Genomic DNA, 17,103 nt, shown 5'->3' on the forward strand with positions numbered 1-17,103 from the left:
TATGTCTGACTACATGTTAGTTAAACCAAGAAAATTATTCAATATTATAAATAAAAGAAAAACAAATCTGTTCCTCTAAGTAGTGGTCCTAGGGTGGTGGGGGAGGAGGCACATATGTAAACTGTTGAACCAATTACTTTAACTTAATAGAATTTTTTATATTTTAAATTTATTATACTCAAAAAGCTTTTGTAGAAAGATAGGATTCCATTTAAGTAGATACATTACTCTGTTCCTGAAATACATTCCAGTCAGAATATAATTCAGTGAGTTGATGACAATGCTGGCTCCAAAAGAAAGGAGGAGACCAGATTGGACAAGAATGAGCTAACAGATTGTGCAGCCCAATTCTGTCCCTTTGAGTGTGATATATTGTTTCAAGATGCTAAAAACCCATACTTTCTCAAAGCATATTGTTGTGCTGGTTTTCCCATTTTCACAGAATCCTCATTATCAGAACTCCGTACTCTTTTCAAAGCACGTCAGACTCAGACCATATGCCACTGAATAATGCTTATCAATTGTCTAAAATACTCAATAAAAGATGCACCAAACAGAAGAATAATAAAAGTTATAAATACTTTGATTTTTTAAAAAATAATTAAATACATCACATTGGTACAGATGTTAAATGAAGTTAAAACATTTCCTCATAATTACAGTTAACTTCTTAAAATCTACTTCTGTATGATATACCCTATAGACTGAAGAGGAAAAATTTAGAAAAAATCCCACTTTATACATTCTGTTCATCTAACAGGACAGAAATCAGAAACTAAATTAATTAAAGACAGTAAGTTCCCAAACTTTACCAGTACTCTTCAGAACATTTTCTCTTGCTGTCCCTTCGGAAGTCCGTAACAACCACACCCCAGTAAAACTCATTAGACTGTTAATATATATTATATGTGATTAAATGTACAATTATACATCAATTAAATATATAAATAAAATCTAAACAATCTTTTCTATGTTGGCTAAATACATACAACACTATTTTCAATGTTTATTTTTTTAGTTTAGCTTGATTCTTAATAATAGTAATATCAAAACAGGGCTACAGATATTGAATATTTTTTCCTTAGGAATTATTCTAATTTAATTCACTATCCTATTAGTAGGAAATCTCAGTGTATGTGCTACGTATTTCTTTTTTTCTTTTTATAAGTAGAGACAAGAATTGAATGTTTTTTTTTTTTTAGATTTTATTTATTTATTTTTAGAGGGGGGAGAGAGAGAGAGAGAGAGAGAGAGAGAAACATCAATGTGTGGTTGCTGGGGGTTATGGCCTGCAACCCAGGCATGTACCCTGGCTGGGAATCGAACCTGGGACACTTTGGTTCCCAGCCCGCGCTCAATCCACTGAGCTACGCCAGCTAGGGCTCGTATTTCATTTTGAGTATACATTTTATGCTTACTTCCATGTTTAGAGAGTTCAGATTCTAAAATATGCTTGGAAGGAATTTACAAATATGGAAAAGCGTTTAAATTACAGAGAAAGTTGATGAAAAGGACTTTACAGAATTAATTTTTTAAGTGGCATAATTTTAAATGAACAAACACTACATTAATATTAATTCAATTTATAAAGGATCACAAGCCAAATATTATAAAATTATGATCAAATATTATCAGAGCTGTCAGCAAGAACAACATGTTTGCTAGGTATTATCCAATATAATAAGTTAACATTTATTGAACAAAATCTGTGGATAATGTCTACTTGGACACTTAATATCCTTAGCCTAACAGTTTCTTTACAGTTCCAGACCTGTTCTAAGTATTTTAATAAATGTATCAGTACACTTAAACCTCACAACAATCCTGTAAGGACAGTATTGTTGTTGTTGTTGTTGTTATTATTATTATTATTATTCTTTTATAGATGAAAGGACGAGATTCAGAGGTTAAACACCCTACCAGGGTCATGTAGCTTGTAATGGGCAGTCAGTGCCACACCCAGAAAGCCTGACTCCACTCCAAGCTCTCAAATCAGCACATGAATGAGAGGGACATTAAAACAACTACTTCAAGTAATGACACCATTCATTTGGCTTATGACTGGGCCTCACTGTGTAAAAAACAGATTTGAAGATTTGAAGTAATGAGTAATATACTAAATTCACAAGCTGAGGAACTCTATGTAGATAATGTGCAAATTTTTTATTCTTTACTACTTGAGTATATTCACTCCTATGCTTCAAAATAAAGAATATCTAAAAATATCTTCTTTTATAAACTAAAGTATCACCTCACAGGACTGAGAATGGTACAGCTCTTGTTGGTTGCTTGTGTTTGATATTTGAGCTACTGACTTTTCTCTATCTTTACTGTAGTTCCACCCCTGTCAAATCACACACACCCCCATTCTGACTTTTCCATCTTCTGTAGCCAGTAAATTCTCAATAATTCCATTTACCGTGTGGCAGAGTAAAAGAACACAGGCTCTGAGTCAATCACCCTAGCTTTGAGCTCCCAAGTTCTACTTACTTGGTTGTATTAATAGGCAAATCACTTAATTCTTTCAAGTGTCAGGTTCTGCAGCTGTTAAATTGGGATAACAGGAACAACCCTCCCGGAATTCATGATTAAATGAGATAATATAAGCCCTCAGTGAACTATAAGCACTTCAACATATCAATTATTACTAAGCATAATAACAGCTTTGCCTCTTTCTTTAGGAGGGCATGCATGATGTCAACAAAGGCAAAATAAAAATGAATAGCTTCCTATCATGTAGCTACTTTTTTTTGAGGTTTTATTTATTTATTGTTAGAGAGAGGGGAAGAGAGGGAGAAAGAGAGGGAGAGAAACGTCGATGTGTGGTTGCCTCTCCCATGGCCCCCACTGGGGTACCTAGTCCACAACCCAGGCATGTGACTGGGAATCGAACTGGTGACCCTTTGGTTTGCAGCCCATGCGCAATCCCCTGAACTACACCAGCCAGGTCGTGTAATTACTTTTAATGACATAATATTCCATGAGACCCAGCTGAGGTCAAAAGACAGCAAATTTGTAGATAATGTCTACTCTAACACTTAATAATTTTAGTCTAATAGTTTCTTTAATGGTCAGTCATTCAGAGGTTGGATACCTGATCAAAATAGAAAGTACTTGGGGTGAAACTTTTGTATCACGAGCCAAATCTACTTTGGTTTGGTTCAAACAAACCAAGACCCTTCTGGCTGAAAATGTGGTTACTCTACATTAAGCTCTAATTAATTTCTGATTTTCAGCAATATCAAAGTCGATCTTCAAAGCCTGGTACTAACTTCATACCTACAGAAAGAGGCCAATAGATATACAGTGAATGAAAAAGCAAATGAATCAAAGAAAACTATAGTAAAATGTCATTAATAAAAACTCCACCAAATCTAAACTTGTGATGATTTTGAGTAAGGCTAGACTATAGTTCATTAGTGAATTTATGAAGGCCTTACTTATTCTGAGATTGGATGAGTTATATTTAGCTTAAAATGATAAACTTTTTAAGCATCTAAAAATTCCTTCACTATTAGGCATGTGAAAATAATACCAATCTTACTTTTCATGAAAGTGCTCCTATGTGGACCTATGCTAGTTTTTCATAAATTCACTTTGAAGCATTATGTAAAAAGTTATTACTCAGCAAATTTTTAAATAATGCTCAGTGTACAGTAGTCCCACCTATCTGTAGGGGATACATTCCAAGATCCCCAAGGTGAAACCTGAAACTGTAAACAATACCAAACCCTATGTATACTATGTTTTTAATGGTATGAAGGGAGGAAGAGGTAAGTAATCCTGCTGCTCACTGGTGAGATGCACAGAGGAGCTGAGGGGGAGAATGTGAACAAGGCTAAGGTCTCATGTCCAGACACGGTTCTGCTTTCTCACCCCAGATGCGGCATCTCGTCCAAGGTGTGAGTGATGAAGTAAGGGCAGTATTCTGAGCTTTCAATCGGTAAAGAAAGAAAGGGTTTTCCTCTGCTCTTTTATCTGTTAGTGCAGGTTGGCAACTATCCAGATCTCAGCACCATTCACCCTTGCATGTGGGACCAGACCACAGAATATCTGGCGGAAACCAACAGACCATACTTGTTAGGTGCTAAATTTTAACATTAATTAAATTACATAGTAGAGATTCTAGAAGGATTTTATGTCCCATTTACTTTCATTCCCTTCCCCTCCCACCCATTTACTCCTCAACTCATTCCAAACTGGCTTCTGTTCACAACATGTCACTGACTCTGCTTGCCAAGTGCTTCCAGGACATCCAAGTGCTAACCCCATGGGTGTTTCTGTGCTCTCACATCACTCAACTCCATTAACATCTGATGGATTCAAGCACTCCTTCCTTCACGAAATCCTCCATTCTACAGCATTTTCAAATGAACACTCTCCTTCTTCACTGGTATCACTTTCTCAATTGCCCTTTGCCAGCTCCTCATTTCCTACCTATGCTCAAAGTGAGAGTCTCTCAAGGCCTGACCCCTGGTTCTCCACTCTGTCTCAGGGGCTCGTGTGCTCACCTGAGCACAAGGCTGCCTCAATCCCCACCCTGCTGTCTGTGTCTATGTCTTGTATACACAGTGTGGTGAGAGCCAGAGAGGAAGGGTGGGGGGTGAGGGTAGGTGGAGTTCGGCAAAGTGGGGATAAATGGGGACAGAAAGAAACTTTGCTTTGTGCAGTGGTCGCATGAAGCACTGTGCAGATGATGTTTTGTTAAGTTGTACATTTGAAACCTGTATGGTTTTGCAAACAAATGTCACTCCAATAAATTCAATAAAAAATTAAAAAAAATAAAGGCTGCTTCTAACATGATGCTCTCAATTTCATATGTCCATCTCACATTCTCTGCAGGTTTTACAGACTTCCTACATCTCATTTCCCTGAAATCTCCACTGAAAATCTTGTATGTACAACTAACATGTCCAAAATATGAGGTCTGTCCAGAAGGTATCCAGACATGTAATATGAAAAATAGACATTTTATTAAAGAAGATACAAGAAACACTGTACATCGGACAATGATACCTCAGTCCCCTTCAAAGTAGGGACCTCAAGACCTCACAGAGTTCTCCAAATTACCATCAGCTGCCCATCATATTTTCCTGAACCTCACTGAAACTGAAATCTCTTCCTTTTCAGAGGTGATTTTAGTTTTGGGAAAAGCAAGACAGTTGCAGGGTGCCAAATATGGGCTGCAGCAGGATGGGGTCACGTGGATGATTTGATGTTTCACCAAAATACTGCATGACATGTGATGCATGAACGGGCACGTTGTCATAATGAAGTTGCCAATCATCAGTTGTCCATAGCTGCAGCCTTCTGAATCATCCTAATAGTTTCCACAGAGGAATGTTCAAGCTTAATGCAATATCTGATACAGATTTGCTGCTCTACTCATTCAGTCATTTTGAATGTGAATGGCACACAGTACACATGCTTATTCAGCAGAGTCTACTGCCTCACCAACCAGTACAGTGAAGTCATCACTGTTCATGCATGCACATTCCAGTCCACTGTCCTTGGCTGCCAGGTTACACTGATGTCTTACAAACTATTCTTGTTATATTAATAACAGCTGGAGTTTTCCCAACAGACTCCATATAACTTTTTCTTAAAAAATTCAACTCTGTCTCCTCCTTCCTTTCTGTCCTATCCTCTCAGCCCTCCTCATTTTAATAAATAACATCATTATTTAATCAGATACTTAAGAGTTAATAACTGGGTAGCATCCTGACTGGTGTGGCTCAGTGGGTTGGGCATCCTGTAAACCAAAGGCCACTGGGTCAATTGCTGGTCAGGGTACATTCCTGGATCGCTGTGCCAAGCCCGAGCTGGGGGTGTGCAAGAAGCAATCGATCAATATTTCTCTTGCACATTGATATTTCTCTCCTCTTTCTCCCTCCCTTCCCCTTTCTCTAAAAGTAAATAAATAAAATATTTTAAAAAATAACTGGGGAGTCATTCTTGATTGTGTATTTTTTCTCAACCTCCATTCCTTATTTATCAGACAGTACTACTGAATCGAGCTCCAAACTTATCTTTTCATTTCCACTTTACCACCCAACATGGCCCGTAAGTCGCCATCAGTTCCATGCTTACTTCTATTTCAATCCATTTCCCACTAAACAGCAAAAGTGATCTTAATATATAATTGGAGTATAAAACTTGTCTAGCCTACAACCTTTTAACACCAGGAACACCCCTCTCTTACACTTGGTTTGCTTCCTTGCTTCCTTTAGTTCTCTGTTCAAAGGCATCAGAGAGGCCTTATTACATTAACATACAACATTCTACTACCACTCTCAGCACTCCCTATTCCCTTGACCCCTGCTTATCACTTTCTATATGAATATCACAATGTGACATATTTGCTTATTGTGTATCATATAACAACTAGAATGTTAGCTTCATAAGAATAAGAGCTTTACCTAACACACAGAAGGAACTCAATAAATGCTATTTTAATAAATTAATGAATCCATTTCTATAGTACTTAGAACTAATATCCAAGCCCTTTGACCATGGGTGTTAAGACCTTACACAAGCTGGCTTCCACCTGTCTCTCAAACCTAACTTGTGCCACTCTCCTCCAGGCTTATTCTGCTCCAACAGGACCACCTTTGCAGCTCCTTTAACATGCTCTTCCCTTCACCTGAAATGCTGCCATCTTCTCTCTTGGTGCAGCTGGCATGCTCTCATGCTTTGATTCTCAGCTTAAAATGTCATCTCCTTAGAGAAGTCTTCTCTGACCATCATTCTATTTAGAAAGGCCTCCCATCCCCTAATTCTATTTTATTCACAGCAATTTTCAGAATTCGATATTATTTGTTTAATCATGTGTGTATTTTGAAATTTGTATCTTCTTCATTTAAGCTGCTTGAGAATTGGGGTCAGTTGGCTAAAACAATGCTTGGTAAGTTGCAGACATTCAATGAATGTTAAATAAATGAATACTTTACGAATTCTAGTAAGAGTTACATACTAGTTTAAGTTAGAGAATTATTATTCTATGGATATTTTCGAGGAGGGAGAAGAAAGACTGCCTGACTATGTGATACCAGGTAAACTTGTGACTGAAGCTGCTGATCATGAGCTGGATGTTAGCTGATCCACCTAGTTATATATTTCGATATGCATAGCAGCAGGCCGTCATTAGTAGAAATAAAAGGACCAGATGGAAGAATATCATGAAAGGTAATTATGAAGAGAACCAGAGACATGGAAACATGGAACAGACTGATAGCAGTAGGAGGGGAGGAGGAATGGGGGGAATGGTGGCAGGAAGGGGAAGGGACTAGTCAAAGGACATGTATGAATGACCCATGGACATGGACATTGAAGAGGGGATGGACTGTGGGAAAGAGGAGGGGGCTAGGTGGAGGAGGGCAAAAGGGAAAAAATTGGGACAACTGTAATAGAATAAACAATAGAAAATAAAGTAGAAAAAAGGAACTTTTACAATAAAATTATACGTAAGCAACTACAAAAAGGTGAATAAAAAATAAAAGCATGCAAAAAAAGGTAATTCATGAAAACTCCATATGTGTGCCTTTTCCTGATACACTTTCTCTTCTTCAACCTACCTAGGGCCCCATGGGATATTTCTTATGTCAGGTTGACTGAGTAGAAAAAAAAATTAGAAATGGCTTTGAATAAGATTGTGGCAGCACTATGTAAAGTACACTGATGTGGTGTGGCAGCCCCTTTCAGGGACAACTCCAAGGAAAAGAGTAAAAATGGAATGTCAAGTATTTCTTGGTCAGAAACTTGGCAGGTGTGCTATTTGAGGATGGTGATGATAAAGGCAGAAGTTTTATGTGGGTGAATTTTTAGACTGGTTGCTGAGTGAAAGACTGCCTATATCTCATAAAGATGTTTACCAAAAGGTTAACAGCAGTGTAGAAGATGCTGTTAATAATCAAGTGGGCAAAAATGACCTACTTAAGATATCAGGCAGCCTCAAGGCCGACCCCAGCATTTTGTGCAGTGGGTTCATGTACTAAGCGGTGCCATGATGGAAGAGATGAGATGATGCACAGGGTAGACACGGACCTCCACGTCCTCAGTCAGACCCAGCACTGCCAATGCTTGGTGACTAATATGTCGCCAATGCAAACAACCCTGGCCCATGATAAAGTACCTTCTCTCTGGGATCACATACCTGACTGCTACTAGTAAGGAGATTATATTTGACCCTTTTGGTCACAGAGGGGACATCTACTTGAGATGGTATCTAAAATGAACACTTTGGATTTTGGTTCTCTTTTCCTAATCATCAGGTTCTGCCAGTACCTTCAAGGAAAATTACTGAATGTCTTCTACATCATCGTGATTTTGTGTATAATAATGTTTTAGACTGCAGAACTCGGTTCATAGAGACAGATTAAGATAATGGATGCTATGGGATCTGCCAGTCTTAGGATGGTCTCTCATTCGCCAAAAAAAATTGGCTTTATAAATTAATAACCTACCCTGGCAACTGAGAAACATCACTTGGGCAAGGCTGAATGCTGTCTTGTAGGATGAAGTGTATGCTCTGAACTAGTGAGTAATCATTAAATGATACTATTTTTTCTCACTGCCAGAATATACAGTTCCTGGAATCAAGCAATGAATCCATAGGGATGAATTTTGCAATCATAGCCACTAAACCACTTCAAAAAACTTTGTTTCCTTTCTCTATAATTGTAGCTCTGCTAGGTTAAAGGCTTAATAGTCAAGAGATGGAACAATTTACTTGGAAGGTGAAACAACCACATGTCCATTTGGGGCTCTCCTGGTGTAATTTAGGTGACTGATCCTGATATAAAAATTGGGCTGTGGCTATACAATAAGGGTAGGAAAAAAATGTACATGGACACTAGAGAAATCTTCTCACACTACTGCATCCATTTGAAAAATTAATCAAAGCGAAGCCCTATGTATTAAGCATATATAAAGATCTGATTTCTAGTATTGCAAGAAAGTCAGTTTTAGTTACTTCACTGGAAAAAGAATATTAATTACCTTAGGGGCTGATTAAAGAAATGTATAGGTGATAGACAGTGGAGAAAATAAATCATAAATATTGGTGTGACCTTCTCATCAGGCGCAGAAACAAATACTGTGACCTCTACCTGTTTCTTACCTGTCTCATATATGGACAAACATATTTCACATATTTTATCTTATATTGCTTCTCGTTCCTCTCCCTATCCTCCACTGTTGAGTACAGCATGTGTTAATTGCGGGTAACTTTATAAAGTAGTCCACTGGCCAGAGAAAGACTACTGAGATGAGAATGCAAAAGAACCAGAGGGTGACTCAATATAACCGAGAGATCTAGGGCTAATGCAGTCAATGATGAAATTTTCAGTTGTCTCCCCTGGGGAAAGATGAGTGGATTTGGGATATATGAATGAGAATTGCACTGTTAGGAGAAATTTAAAAAAAAATTTTCTTTTAAAGTATAGGTAGGAGAGAATGGTGTGTGAGTGGGTTTGGGTAGCTAAGGAATGCAGCGGAACTTTGCTGCTCATAAATAGCTAGTACCTGAACATCTGCTTCAAGTGAGTCAAAGGGGAGAAGGTATTCCCCATTTCTGCTGCATGATAGGGACCGAAGCTCAGACATTCTGATGTTTCTGTCTTGAACTTGAAGCTTGAGAAAGTGGGCAAAAACCCAACAACAGTTTGGGGTTAATGGTGGAAGTGGTGGCTGTCAAAGTGAGAATCCAAGTGACATGGCAGCATATGCCCATGAACTTTAAAATTATGACAAGAAGTATCTGCAAATATGGTACAATTACTTCATAATGGCCCACATAAAAGGGATAACTTTCATGGTTTCCTCATGTTGCAATATGATTTCACATACATTTGAAGGGGATTTTCCTAATATTTACCTTGAAACTTTACTGTGTTAAAAAGATAGGTAACTCCTCTTGCCTTTGCTAAGAAACAAATTATAACACATACATTCTTCCTTAGTCATATTCTAACTCTATATTCTTCAGATTTGCCCCAGCTTTCTTTTCTGTCTTCCCTCCCCCCCTCCTCTCCCACCTCCATATCTAGGGACACCGCCCGACTTAACACCATTCAATTGCAGAATGATTTTGGTGCTGCCCTATACCACAGGCACCCTGCTCCACAGCTGCCAGGATAGTTGTTCCCGTGCTTACAATGCCTCCGTTTAATGCCGCAATTGTCAACACTGGAGTCCTACCCAGAGGACTATGTCTTGCTGTAGAACACCAACCTGACACTGTACCAGGAGTAGCAGCAGGAATTAGCTCTAAGCTTCCATCCCAGGAAACTACGGAGAGTAACTCTTACAACAATTAAAGTGTTTAAAAGAACTCCCATTTTAAGATGTTTTAGGAGATTCACCAGTGGAAACACCTGCTTTACAGTAGGTTTTGGTATAATCAGATTGAATTTCATAGTGATCAGTTGCAAATCCTCTGAAATTTTTATTTGAAAGGAGACTGCTTTCAGAGGCAGGGATGAAACAAAGCCTGGCTTGTCTTAGCCCTGAAATGGTCTTGATGAAGTGAAATTACAATTTCTAGCTGTCCTATTTTAGCACTGAAACTCCATAAAACAGCAGAAACCTTGCAAGTAAATTCTATGGTTTCTAATTAGCAGTAATGAAAAATTTTTATGCTGACAAAAATACAAAACAGAGAAGTAACTTTACACAATGGCTGAGCTGTCCATAGTTCCTTAGGTCTCATACATTAAAATGAAAAAAAAAAAAGTACAGTTGTAATATACCCGGGAAGAGCACATGAGGTTCACATTTGAGCTTAATGTGAGTCACATATGTGCTAAACGCACAGCCCCTATATATATGTACTTTCAGCCAACATCCCAAAGTGTGTTCAATAGGTATGTACTTTGTACCTTGACATCAAAGAAAAGTCTCCATTTGGAACACTTTTAGGAATGAAACAAAAGAGAAAAAAATTAAGCCTAGATCGATGCTGCACATAAACTAAACTGTCAATAGTCCATACATCTATTTTTTAGCATGTGCCTCCTAAGTCAAGATACTGTTTAGACACAATAGGGGGGTTATCTGGGCATGCTAATTAAATAACACAGGATAAGAAACCTTTTGACAAAATTATTTTGATCTTGAACTATTATCTTGTATAAATATTTTGTGTACACATTCAAGTAATATTTAAAAAGTAATGAAACTTGAACAATAAAGTGATAGCTTTCACTCTACTTCAAGGAGTCATATCTTTTATATGAAACTAATTTTGATGTCTGCTACTTATTAGTAAATAAGGTCATCATCTGTGATCTTGTGCAAGCACATTTTGAAATATTAGTTAGCTATCATTAGTTAACACATGACTGCAATGCACACAGTATCATCCAACGGGCCCACTAACCCTAAATAAGTCATGAGAAGTTGGAGGGGAGAAAAATGCAAACTGTTGAGTTTGAATACTAGTCAGTTAAAAATAGTGTTTTTACTATTTTTCAGCCTGCATGAAATGAGAAAGGGAGATATGGAGGAAGAAGGGAGACCATGAAACAATTCTATTACCAATTTCACCTATTTTTTTTATCATAACTCCAACTAGGAACATACTTTTTTTAAAACTGGAGAAATATAAGAAAGGAAACTCATTATACATTAATTAATGGAGAAAGAAGGGTCTACACTGAAGAGCAGTAGTAGGAGCCATACTAACAGACTGCATCATGTGAAATGACAAAACTCTATTTGTAAAAAGCTAGTAAGATAAAAAGTCATCAATAAACTAGAACTAGCAAAATTAACTAGTAAAGCAGATGAAAGATTCACATGTATATATAGTAATAAATATATATGGGAAAAATTATATAAAGTTTCAGATGTGTAGGTATGTGTGTGTGTTTTTAATTTGCTGAGGCTCTTACACAAGTTTATAAGAGAAAACGTGTGCTGCAACAGATAAAGCCCAGAGGAATGAAGAGACAAAAAAGAAACAAAGTAGATGATTAGTAAACATTCATATGAAAAAAGTTCAAGTACACAAAAATCAAGACACACATTAAAGCATTGTAGTAGGAACATTTAATTGACAATATATCAATAAATTACAACAAATGAGGATGTGCTAAAACTGTCACTCTTAGATACTACTGATAATTCATACAGCGATGGTGACAACATCGAACGGAATAGCCTTACTGGAAAGTAATTAGGAGTCTGTGAAAAATTAAAAACCCTATAATAAAAATGTGTCATTTTTCAAAAACTGCAAAAAATACAATGGAATAGCTACATAATGAATGTAACTATGTAGATATAAAAATTAAGCATCATTAAAATTTTAAGGAATTGTATTACTCAGTTAAAGTATAACAAAGGCTTTTTAATTTTTATATACTTAGGGTTTTCTAAATTTTTGAAAGTGGTCATATTATACATTTTGTAAAAAGTTAATTTTACAAAATTAAGTTTCTTGAGGGTAGTAAACACTCAAATATTATGAAAACTTAGTTGAATATTAAAACACACAAGTGATGATGGTAAAGAGAAAAAAACTTGGGATAAATATAGATGTAACAATTAATTTTTAGTGGAAAAATACTGAAAATATATTAAAATATTAATAGTGTTAAAGTGGTAGTATTACATTATGCATTTCTTCTTTCCTCTATTATTTTCAAAATTTCTGTAATGTTACACTAAACTGTTAGCATAGATTAAAACTAACATAATTAAATATGTAATTTCCATTGTACTACAATACAAACTAATTTGACATGTATATGAAGTAGAAATAAAATAGACTGCATACCTCTCTTTCGTCCATATTCAACCACTGCTTTGGATCTTCCTCAGTAGCCAGAAAGGCTATCAATTCCAAAGCAGTAAGACGAGTTTGACGTCTCGATGAGACAAAGATAAGAACAGGTTTGGCTGGAGAATGGCTTCGAATTGCTGTTGAAAAGTTGTAGAAAATAAAATGGTAAGCCACTTATACTGAAATCTGAATTTATTAGAATATCAAAGGGATACATGAAAGCTAATGTTGTAAATGATTTAAGTGAATTCTTAATTTGGTCACAAGCATAGCATTATTTGAGGAACTACCCACAGACGGACTGCCAGCATACTTGGGGAAGGGCAGGAAATGAAAGGCAGCCCTGAGGGAGCACGCTGCCTGGCACAGGGAAGATTCGGCTTTGTTAGCTCCCAGTTCTGCTCTGAGCTCCTGAGGAAAGAGACACTTAAAAGCTGAGACTCTCCAGTAACAGTTGCAATATGGATACTAAATCTTAGGTTGAGTTTTCTATCTCTGAGTTAGGTCTCTGCCTGCCTGAACGATACTGCAGAGTCAACTGGTCCTGGGATGTGGAGAGCAAGTCAAGTCCTGCAGGCTGATGAACATTCTCTAAGAAAAACCACAGATTCCTTTTATTTTTGTCCTGTTCACAGTAAATGGAGAATTAAGAGAGTTTGTATCAATAAACTAGTAAGAGACAAGCCAGAGAATGTTTTCCTCTGTTTTTCTAAAAACGTATATGGTTTTAAGTGGGAAGATGAGAGAATGTAGAAGAGAGCCGAAGACAACACTAGGCCCGACTCTGTATCTGCATGATGGCACCTGGTAGTTGACCCACAGGAAAGGATTAGTTTGGAAACTGGGTTTTCAGATTGAAAAAACAACAACAACAACAAAAAACTCAAAGAGCCACATATATTATTTGACCTAACTGAAAAAGAGATCTCTCTGCTATAGACAGGCTCCAAAATAACTTGTAAAATGGCACAAGTAAAATTAATACTTATGCCTACTTAGCTTTCTTAAAATAGAGAGATTTAAAATTTTTATATAAGAATTATATACACAACCAGTTTATAATTTCTTGTTTCAAATGTGAGCTGTAGAATTTTTTTTTACAGGCTAAGACACAAGGTTTGTAATGGAAATGTTAACATGACCTTGACTATAATTACACTCTAGTAGTGAGAAATAAAGCTATCATAAAATCATATTTCTAAACTCAAAGAAATATGATGATAAATCATGGGTATAATTAAATAGTTTATAAAAATAGCTGCTGTGCTGATACCATGTTTAGAGAAGTGTATTTCAGTTATTTACTATTGATTTACACAAAGCAAAATGCTTTGTTTCACAATCACTGATATGCAATCAGCCATTCTTTAAATAAAATAAGCAAACTCAACAATATATACTATAAAAAATAAATTCATTTATCTTATTTCTCACTATTTATCAAAATATTATAGAATATAAATAGCAATTCTTTTATGAATCATATTAGAGATACAATGTGTAAAATACCATATTAGTACAATATTGGTGTCATTTGTACACATAATCGTGAATGAATGTCTCTTTTTTAAACCTCCACATTTAATGGATTTTTGCTGCTGCAAGAACAGGTGTGCCTGAACAGCTCACAGCAGATTTATTGTTCATTAGTGATTTTGTGCAATGCTTCTGTGGAGGTATAAATAATCTGAACTGCCAAGATTGGTCTCTAGTTCACAATCAATACTTTGCTTCTGTCATAGGGCTAATTAGAGCAGCTAAAAAGTCACCTCACAACTGTCAGTTCACAATCAACAGCAGTTCACATTACAGAATTTATTTTGGAGGTTATTTTTAATTGATATAATAAATATTCCTTATGTAGCCTAAACAAAACATGGTTCTATAAACTGAGAGTTATTCTTGAATTTTTTTCTGTTTGCCTAATTTGTTAGAAAGGGAAAAACAAAAAATAAAACACAGAAACAGAAGCAAAAAAGAAGTACTGAGATTTGTAAGTTTTAAGGTTTTTGCTAAAAAGTACGATTACATGATCCTGTTTTTACTGTGGCTTCTATTTATCATTTGTTCAAGCTACTTCCATAATGAAACATTTAACAGATTTTTAGACTGATCTGATTACTATCTAAAGTTATATACATTTACTGTACTACAAAGATCTTATCATTTATAAATCTAATACAGTTGAGGTAAATAGTTGGATATCTGTAGAAATTGGAGCAATAGCACACTTTCAAAGAAACCCAAATTTAGGATGCATTTAAAGGCTATCACATAAAATGGTTGCTATTCATCCCAAGAACCTGAAGCTTACCTTGAAATGTGGGCTTATTCATACTAGCCATACGAGGACAGTAATGTTGACCTGGGAAGCCTTGAATGTGAACTTCCAGTGGAACTGGGCGTACTGATGGTCGGAAGTTGAACAAGCCCATCTAGAGTAAAAATGAAAGAGAAGCCATTTGCAATTTTCACATTTAAGTTTATAATGTTATAGTGCCTCCTCACTGCAGCTACCTAAGTCACATTATCAAATGCCTGATTTATCAATCTTTGAAATACCTGACGAATATTGAGCCAGTCGGCAAGGTCTCTGGCATTAGCTAATGCAGTAGAGAGTCCAACTATTCTAACAGGCTTTTCTGTGTGTGATGAGATGAAATTTGTTCGAGAGACAATGACTTCTAGAACAGGGCCTCTTTCCTCCCCTAGGAAATAAAAATAATACATATTAATCATTTTAACAAATCCTGATGCTGGCTGATGCAGGTACAAGAATCAAAGTTTGTAAAATGGCTTCAGATACAGTGGTACCCACCAAGGAGATGGATCTCATCTATGATGAGAATTGTGACTTGCTTTACATAGGTCCTATTTTGCCAGCTTCTGCTGACTCCATCCCACTTCTCTGGTGTGGTGACAATGAGGTCGGCTTTGGCAATGGATTTCATATCAGGAGTCACATCCCCTGTCAGTTCAATAACTCTGCAGAGGAATAGAAATGATCCCTTTAATTTTTCAGGTAACATATGATTTTGAAAAGGCAAAAATATATCTTTCAAAATAATATTTTATAATGCTTAAGACACTTTATCTCCCTTTGATTTCTGAAATATTTTATGACTTGAGTCCAAAATAAATTTCTTAAGCATTTTAAGATGATTTTCTCCCATAAAATGAAGGATGTATAAAGAATTCAAAATACTAATATAACTTTTATGCTGATACAAAATGTGTCAGACTTAGCTGTGGTTATGTTTCTCTGCCCGATGTGAGTTATAGAGAGATGAGTTCAAACCTTCTTCTCAATATGCTGGAATAAAACCTTCCACTGAGGGCCAGTATTGCCTTATTAAGATAAAAGGAGGTACTGATTAAGAATATGATTATGTATAAGCTCCATTTCTCAGACTGAAATTTTCTTTATAGATTATAGGCAGATTCAAACATATTAGGACATAAAGAAGGAGGCTGGGACAAATATATACCACCTCATTCTGAGCACTGTTTTATAGTGAGAAAGAGGGAAATTTGGAGGCAAACTCAAAATTAAAAAATATCACTAAAATTTTCACATGTTTTAAAAAGGGTAAGGTTAGCTACTCCTAGTGTAGTGTTCCCAAAGCTTTTACTTATTTTCATTCATTTTCTACTTTTACTTACTATTTTGAATATGTAATATATTCATATGTTTCAAAGAATATATAGTGAGTAGTCTCTGTAGCATGCCTAGTCTCCAGTCACCCAGTTCTCATTCTGAAGCATATTTATATTTGTCACCATTTTGCAAAAACAAAGGTAGAATATTTTCTTTAACAGATTTTTAGCAGTATCTCTAGAGATCGTTCCTTCAATAAGAAAGAGCACTTTTTATAGAGCATTTTGTACTGTGTGACTATACCATAATTTATTTAATGGACACTCAGGTTACCTAAAATCTTGCTATTAAAAACAATACTACAATGAATAATCTTGTGCAATATTTAAATATTGTTTAAAAAGTCACATACTTCAAATAATTTTTATTGCTTGGTAAATTATCTTGCCAATTAAAGTATTCATATTAAATAAAATAATTGTATTTTTTATTTTTTGTTTTTGTTTTCTTTATTTTAATCATTGTTCAAGTACAGTTTTCTCCCTTTTACTCCCATTCCAGCCCACCCACCCAACCCTCCCCACTTCCCTCCCATTACCACCCTCCCTCTAGTTTTTGTCCATGTGTCCTTTAAATTTGTTCCTGTAAACCCTTCCCATTCTCCCCTGAAATTCCCTCTTCTCTCCCCTCTGGTCACTGTCAGTCTGTCCCCTATTTCAGT

At 36.1% G+C, this 17,103-nt stretch overlaps 1 protein-coding gene across 1 annotated transcript in view; it reads right to left on the reverse strand.

The window, feature by feature from the left end:
• The window catches only part of ASCC3 (activating signal cointegrator 1 complex subunit 3), a 307,023-nt gene that overhangs the window by 103,202 nt on the left and 186,718 nt on the right, over positions 1-17,103 (reverse strand). Inside the window, exons 27-30 of the mRNA XM_045843194.1 lie at positions 15,603-15,769; positions 15,347-15,492; positions 15,099-15,219; positions 12,779-12,921 (exon numbers count right to left, since the gene is read on the reverse strand). Coding sequence (XP_045699150.1) covers positions 12,779-12,921; positions 15,099-15,219; positions 15,347-15,492; positions 15,603-15,769 — 577 coding nt within the window. The remainder of the gene's footprint in view (positions 1-12,778; positions 12,922-15,098; positions 15,220-15,346; positions 15,493-15,602; positions 15,770-17,103) is intronic.

This window comes from Phyllostomus hastatus, unplaced genomic scaffold (genome assembly GCF_019186645.2).
Source record: "Phyllostomus hastatus isolate PE091 unplaced genomic scaffold, TTU_PhHast_1.1 phas_contig_40, whole genome shotgun sequence".
Taxonomy (NCBI): Eukaryota; Metazoa; Chordata; class Mammalia; order Chiroptera; family Phyllostomidae; genus Phyllostomus; species Phyllostomus hastatus.